This window comes from Physeter macrocephalus, chromosome 12 (assembly GCF_002837175.3).
Source record: "Physeter macrocephalus isolate SW-GA chromosome 12, ASM283717v5, whole genome shotgun sequence".
NCBI classification, from domain to species: Eukaryota; Metazoa; Chordata; class Mammalia; order Artiodactyla; family Physeteridae; genus Physeter; species Physeter macrocephalus.
The window spans coordinates 25,128,722-25,136,504 of NC_041225.1; the positions used below are offsets into that span (position 1 = coordinate 25,128,722).

Genomic DNA, 7,783 nt, shown 5'->3' on the forward strand with positions numbered 1-7,783 from the left:
TAAGTATCCTTCTCGTTCCTCCGTGGACCCTTGCTGCCCCTTTCCTGCTCTGTGATGATGGTGATGAGGCCTCCCCTCGGCGAGGCTGCAAACGTCAGGGGAGGAGCAGGGGCGGCCTCGGTTCGCTTGGTTCTCCGTTCTCGCTAGGCCAGAGGTCCAGCGGCCCCGGGCCTGTTTCATTGCTCAACCTGCCATTTCTAGGGAGTTCATCCTCTCAGAGTGACACACTCCCCTGTCATTTGCTTACCTGGAAACAAATCCAAGAACGGGTTACTCTGGTGAGCTTTAGCCTACGCGGTGGGATTCTGATCCATGAGACCCCAAGAATGATCACTGAGCAAGGCTGGGGCTCCACTGCCAGTCTGCACGGAGGTGGCCACCACTTCTGCTGGAATAAAAACCCTGCGAGCACACGCCGGCCGGAGCAGTGGCCCTTGGCCAGTGAAGTCTTACTCATCAATATTTGCGTCTAACCGTGTTCATGTCACTTATTTTACAACAAGTGCTCTGGGGAGTCCTCTGGGGGGAGGGGGAGGCAGGGGTGGAGTCGGGTCTGGTCCCCCTGCTCCTGGCCGTCGCCTGTGTGAGATGAGCAGCCCCGCCAGAGGCCGGGCGGGGGTCCCAGCCGGCCCTGTCCCCTCCAAGGGCATGCACCCTCCTTGGCAAGGGCCACCTCCCTGTCAGAGGGGCCGGAGCGGAAGCCCGGGCAGCGGGGAGTGTCGGGGAGACAGGCAGGACAGGGAGAGGAGGCCCGAGAAGGGGAAGAGCGAAGGGGCCCATGGACACCAGAAGGGCCGGAGGACCACACGAGGAGGAAAGGGGCTCGGGGACTTTGCGATGACACAGCGGAAGGTCCACGGCGGGTCGGCGGTCAGAACAGGTAGAGGCCGGAGAGAGAAACAGCTTCGGGAGAACTCCCAACCCTGAAAACCTCCGCCGGCACGAGACACAACCCGCACCTCGGTGCAGCCACGGGAAGGCGGCCAGCCCTGTCCTGGCCGGCACCCTGGTGTCCTGCGGTCGCAGGGCACCCGAGCACGGCCATCACAGGTGACAGGGACAGCCACCGGCGTGGCCTTGTTTTCTGGCGCCCGGGGCTCTCCTGCCCGTGATCTTCACCACAGTCCTGTGCAGGATCATCCTGGCTCTGCAGCCTCCTCCTCCACACAAAACCCTTTGGGGGGCGCCACGCCCAGGCGCGGTGCCTGCCGCGCCCCTCCGCGTCCTGAAGCTGAACAGGGCAGCCCAGCTTCCAGAGGCACAACCTGCGACGCGAGTGCTTCTGCTCAGGGTCCCCCGCCTGGGCCCGCGCTTCCCGGCCCACCAGCGAATCTACAGCCAAGAACCTGGGCGGGGCTTCCACACACACCAGCTTTACACCTGGACGCGCCCCGCGCCCAGAGCCCTGGTGGGGACGACGTCACACTTAGAAGGACCTGCGCCGCTTCCACACCCTCCAGGACACCCCAGGACGGTGAACTCAGACGTCGGGGGTGGGGCAGGACGCTTTAAAGCCCACCCAGGCGACTGTAACGTGCATCCAAGATTGAAAGTCGCTGCGTTAGACGAATGACTGCTAATTGCTGGAAAACGGGACTAAAAGGGTCAGCTGTGGAGTCATGGAGACTGAGACCAGCGGCTGGCACACACTTCCACTACGTGCACCTGTGGGCTTACGTATATGTAAACTTTTAAACTGCACACGTGTACAAAAACACCTGCAAACAGCAGCAAAGCATTAAAAATGGGAATAGGAGTTGTTTTCTTTCTGCCTCCCAGACTGTGCTCCCTGTACCTGGAGACCCCTTAGACCTGCACCCTCACAGGTTTTAGTTCTTTTTAGCCATATTAAATACGGCTGTTCAAAGAGTTTAGTTTTACTCGCGTATTTACCGCTTTCTTCGCTACTTCATCTTGCCTCTTCGACCTTCTGAAACCATTCTGCTTTTTCCCAAAGTACACCCTTCAGAGGTCTAAGCGGAATTTACTGGTAGTGAATATTCGGTTTCTCTGAAATGTCCTCCTCTTGCCCCTGTCTTGGGAAGGCGTTGATGAGAACCCCCCGGCTGACGGCCAGCCCTTTCAATCAACCTGTCTTCTCTCTCGGGCCGCGCGTAAGCGTCTGCCGGTCTTCGGTGTTCCTTCGTGTCTTCCTATACAACTTTGCAGTCAATGTTAGTCCCTCGTTTCTTCATTGTATCTGTAATCACCTCGTTTCTTTAAACCTAGGCGACAGGACTCATACCGTACTTCAGCATCTCCACTGCTCAGGCAGGCGCCCCTCACTCGCCCTCCACAGACCAGGGTTTCCCCAATTTCATCACACGTGTTGCCTTCAGGGGTCCCGACTCTGCAGGGATCACGGTTCAACCCACCCCCGTGATGGCCCCTCGTCTCTGCCTTCCTGGCTCAGGGCCCCTGGGCCCCAGGCCTCCATTACCCACCCGATTCTCCTGCGTCGCCCTCACTTCTGGCTCCCAGGGATCCTCTACTTTGCCACCAGCTCGGGGTGCGGGGCGGGGGCAGTGTCCCCGACGCTCTTAGCTGCACCACAGCCTGGGGGATGGAGTCCACCACCCGCTGGAATCAGGCTGTCTGCTTGACTGCTTCTCACTCCAGCAGGCATGGGGGCTGGAAGAGAGGTCGTGAGCCCCACCCAGAACCGGGTGAAACCCAGCACCGCGAGCCCTCGCCTTCCCCTTCCCCCTCGCGGCAGGTCTCCCCAGCCCGTGTCTCTTCCAAGCTGTGTGAGGGCAACAGTGACAAGACCCAGTGCAAGGCTCTGACGAGGATTAAATAACACAGGTAAGAACTCAGCTCAGTGTTGACAAGCACCAAAAACTTTTCTCTAATCCTGCCTGTTAATTTTTCCAGACGAGTTACGATGATTTTCTCAAGTTCTAAAAAGAATTCTTTTGGAATTCTGATTGGGATTAGTTTTAGTTGAAATGTAGAGCAACTCGGGCAGACGTGGCCTCCCACCCGCAACACGGAGTCCGTCACCATCAAATCCTCCCCGATGTCTGGCAGACAAGCTTGGACAGTTGCTCATTAGGTTCTGAACCTTCCTTGTTATGTCTGATTCCTGTTTTATAAAAGTTTATCATGTAAACTATTAACTTCACTACTAACACTGACGTGAAACAGTAATTTCCAATTAGTGATTGCTCGAGTATTTAAAAGCTCTGCAATTGTAGTTTATCTTGTAACCGGGCATCCTGCCGAGGTTCCGTAAGCTCCCCAGGTGGGCACCTCCCTCCCCAAAGTTACGCTTCCTTAAACATCCACCGTGTGTCACAGGACTTTAACAGGCATGTGTCCAGCGTTTCACAGTAACTCTGCTGATTTCATGGCCCTTTAAACATACTGTAGTAAGTTTTATCAGGAATTTAAGTAGAATTATAATATTTTTAGGCATTTATTGAGTGTGTATGGCTTTCTACCTTTGCTCAGCAAATACAGGAAAGTATATATATATATTTTTTTACCAGAAAGCCAACCTGGTATTTCTAGAATGCATGCTAACCTAGTTGGTCGTGGATTAATGTTCCTGTAACATACAGTTGGTGTTGATTTGTTCATATTTCTTTGAAACTTTTGAACCTTTTATTCTTTCTTACTTTCTTTGACAATTTTTGGTACTGGGTTCATGCTATCTGTATAAAATGAATGTTTTTTCCTACATTCTGGGCCAGTTTAAATAGCTTCAAATATTTAAATATTTCCTCTTTGAAATGTTAAAACAATTCACCTGCAAAACATCTGGAATTAATGTCATTTTAAAAATTAGTTTTCACGCTTTTATAAGACTTTAATGATTTTCCACTGCTGATTTCTTGAGGCAATTCTGAGAGTTTGTCTTTTTCTAGAAAACAGTCCATTCTATCCAGATTTTCAAATTTATCAACATAAGGCAATACAGAATTTATTCATAAATTTATTCATAATTTTAAAAACCTCCCTAAATATATATTTTTATTCTTCACACGTTCCTGGCTTTCTATGTTTTGCCATGTCTGTATACGTATTTTAGTTTTCAGTTAAAAGCAATCTCTTCTGCTTTTAGTAGTGGTTACTCTGACATTTTCCAAAAGCATTCTTTAGCCTTCATTTTTCTGTCAAAGTCAATACTGAAATGGAGCGGTGAAAATGTAGGAAAGTGCTCCTTTCTAGCCCCCCTCTCCACCTAGATCCCAGGGCCCCCGTTAATTCTGTTTTTGACATCGAGTAATACAGTCTCATCCAAATACTCTTCACTGTTGCTTTCCCCATTATTTACCCTTTTGAGGAATTTAACATTTCACTCCATTTTACACACAAATTACAACAAATCTTTAAACCTATTTACGTTTCAGTGGTTTCAGAGCCCACTACAGTCTTTTGGTACGAGGTTGAGTTAATAAGCTCAATTTTAAGTTGGTGAGAATAATCTGTGCAGTTTCTTTTCTCAGGAATAGTACGTAAGTGGATAACTTCTGAACACCTGCAAATCTGAAAACACCGACGACAGGCATGCTCACCAGGTGTGGGTCCTCCCGATGGACCGCTGGCATCGCAGGAGCTGGCTGGCTTTTCTCCTCCCGCAGGTAGCGGCCCATCATCCCCCGCGTGTGCTCACAGGCCTTCAGTCCCCACTCGGCTCCGGCTCTCAGCTCGGCTCCGGCTCTCAGCTCGGCTCCTGCTCGGCCTGTGCCCTGTGGCCCCTTCGGAAGGAAGCGCCAGCCCCGACGCTGCGCGCCCGCCGCCCTCTCCCGGCAGCTCCCCTGCTCCCCGGCACTGGCTCCACCTCCTGAAGCACTGATGATGGGTTTGTTTCTCACGTTCCCTGTCGCTTCCGCATTTTTAAGTGCCTGTAAGCCTCACCATCACATTAGCCAGCTCTTTCTTTATGGATTTCTGTTTCTGCTTCACAAACAGCACAGTTTCTTACATTCTTTTGAAGGGGCCCAAGTTTCCTGAGACTTTCTTCCAGATTCTGAAAATGAGATTAAATGCTGATAGAGGATAATCTCTGTGATGATTTCTTCTGTGTTATCAGTTTTCTGTCCTACGCTCCGAGCTCTACCCAGACCTCTGGCTACGTCACTCACCTTTGATGGCAAGAGAGCTCTCCGGGTGCGGGAACTATGGCAGCTGAAGTGTGTGCACATACGCTTCTAGAAGGGGGACTTTTAACATATTAAGAAGACAGAACGATGACACGCTCTAACCTTGTTCCCACACCAACGCCAATTTATTCCGAAGAACTTTCTTAAAACATTTTCACAAAACGTAACCCCCAGGGTCATTAACCCTGAAAATTCCATCGTGTACATTAGTACCACCTTAGCTGAATGGAAAAAATCCACATTCCACAGCTTCTACAGGTTCCATTTTAAAGGTTAAAAACTTTTTCCATTTTTCATGATAAATGATGCTACTCATAACTTTACTTGGTAGTTACTTTGGTGATTTTTACAATCTTACAAGTAGCAACACATAGGTAATACCTGTAAATAATAATGAGCCAGCCTAAGGGTTTGTACTGGCGGCCAGGGAGTTGCATTTTGTTAAACCCAAATTGAACAGAGTTGAATTCAGGTTAATACAGAGAAATGCATGCTCTGGATGTGTTGTCCTTTGTATTTCTTGAAGCATCAGATGAACTGTAAAGAGTTCAAAGAGCTTCTTATTACTCCTGTAAGAGAATGAGCACATTATTTAATTACACACACTTGTGTGTGAACAGTGAGAGATACGTTATGTGTAAATGTGGGGAAATGGCAGCTGTTTTTAAAAATAAGGGAGGAAATGGGTAACTAAAGGATTAACATGCCAAGACAAACAAAATAGCTTGTATGAAATAGGCCTAAAGTGGAAAAGTATTCAAGGAGAAAAGAGAACGCTCTATCATCCTGAAACCTGCACCCTATTGACTACTAGAGCAGACTTTTCCCTCACAGCCGGAAAGAGTGAAATACTTGACCACCTTATTTTAAGTAAGCTGGGCTTTCTAATGTAGCAGAATATTACTTGGCCTCTTGACTTGGCTCCCAAATACCTCTGCAACCATCCTCTGTAGAGTGACCAGTCAGTAACTTCACTTTCCATCAGTGAGAATGACACCTGGTAGCGTACCTCCTATTTCCTGTGTGCATCTACTGTCTGCCCCTCCAGTAACCCCCGTGAGCACCACCCGATACAGAAGGGTTTACAGATTTCCCCTAAGACTTGCTTGGGCACCAACTACTCCCAACTCCTCACTCAGGCTCCGTTCTAGTTCTTTATCTACGTCTGAAATGAACACAAACTACGAAACGCATTGCCAGCCGTAGCACACGCTGGCCCGAGGACACAGCTGCACCGGGCAAAGCCCAGGGATTAAGAGCTGAGAGGAACTAAACCTGAGTGACGCCACTGCAGCCTTGCGCCACCACAGAGGGTGAACGGCCACGGGCCTCCTCGAGGATGCACCGATTACAAATCCAGACAATCACAGCCAGTCGGCCTGCAGGGAAAGGAACTGACAATGAACTGACAAGCTCAGCTGACGCCAGAGCTAAACTAATGATTTGGTGAGTTGCGTGTGAGGTTACAATTTGACAATGAGTAATTCCCTACGGTGTGGTACGGTGTGCGACACCAAAGAGAACAGACAGACGTGCGGTCACACAACCACAAGGAATTTCAGGATGCGCTGTATTCACCGTCCCTGCATGCTGAGGCCTGGCGAGACAGCGAGGTGCGCTGCCATCGAGGTCACAGGTGAGGGGGCGGGGCCGGGGCCGGGGCCGGGGCCGGCAGAGGAGCTGAACCAGCCCAGCGCTGCCCTGTCATAAAAACGCAACGGGCAGACGGTGCTAAGAGGTGCCTCAAGAGAAACACTAGCGTATACAAGATTCCAGGAAAGCACAGCTTAAAGTCTATGTCCTTTTTTTATAATTTAAAAACTGGTTATACTAATGTGTGCACTGGGGAAAGAAGAAATATGAAAAGAAAGCCCTCAATTCTTGCAATAAAACCAAACTGGTGGCAGTAGCATGCCCGTAAGAGTGTGTTACCAGCATCATTTACAATCTTCTCTGCCTGATTCAGCCTCTTCCCTAAACTCACTGCAGTCAATAGTGAGGAGCTACAAAATATATTCTTTTATTCTCTCCCTTATTTTCACCTGTTGCATCACAGAATACCAGTGTGCAGGAAGCTGTTCGAGGGTTCACTCTGTCACTAAGCGTGTGGTCTTGGACCAGTGTTAATATTCTATGCATTTATTGGAAACTTTGCTTTAGTCATCACAGTTGAGCCACTAGAGGATTCGGAAACGTCTCAATGATCACAGTAAGATACATTCTAATAAAAAATGTTAGAAATACAAAATTCTTACTTGATTTTGGACAGTTTCTGTAGGATGATGCTGAGCTTCTCTAGGATGTGGAGATCAAGCTTCGGGCCCCGGAGCAGCACCGAGCAGGTTCGGAAGAAGAGAGAGCAGCTGCACACCTCCAGGAAGGGCTGCAGGAACCCTGCGGGACGGGCAGGTCCGCGGTGAGGGCCGGCGCGCCCGCGGACGGGGCTTACCACACCGAACTGGGCTTTCATTCTCACCCCTCTTAAACTATGGGGAAAAGTGCCAACATTTGAAGAATTAAAATACTACTGGCTCTTGTTGAACGATGCAAACCGAAGGTAAGACCATTTCCCCTGGTGTCAAACTTCCATTAAGCAGAATCTAGAAGAAAGTCCGTACGAGGAGGCTGTTTTTTTTTTTTTTTTTTTTTTTTCGCGGTACGGGCCTCTCACCGCC

The 7,783-nt window shown here is 49.6% G+C and overlaps 1 protein-coding gene across 5 annotated transcripts in view; it reads right to left on the minus strand.

Annotated features, from left to right (window-relative positions):
• Positions 1-4,984: 4,984 nt before the first annotated feature.
• The window catches only part of CCDC138 (coiled-coil domain containing 138), a 58,553-nt gene continuing 55,754 nt past the window's right edge, over positions 4,985-7,783 (minus strand). For 3 of the 5 annotated variants that reach the window (XM_055089014.1, XM_028496533.2, XM_055089013.1), the window contains 2 exons: positions 7,364-7,502; positions 4,985-5,677 (listed from right to left, as the gene is read on the minus strand). In XM_055089014.1, coding sequence (XP_054944989.1) covers positions 5,512-5,677; positions 7,364-7,502 — 305 coding nt within the window. In that variant the 3' untranslated portion in view covers positions 4,985-5,511. The remainder of the gene's footprint in view (positions 5,678-7,363; positions 7,503-7,783) is intronic. The other 2 variants (XM_055089015.1, XM_028496532.2) reach the window with 1 other exon arrangement.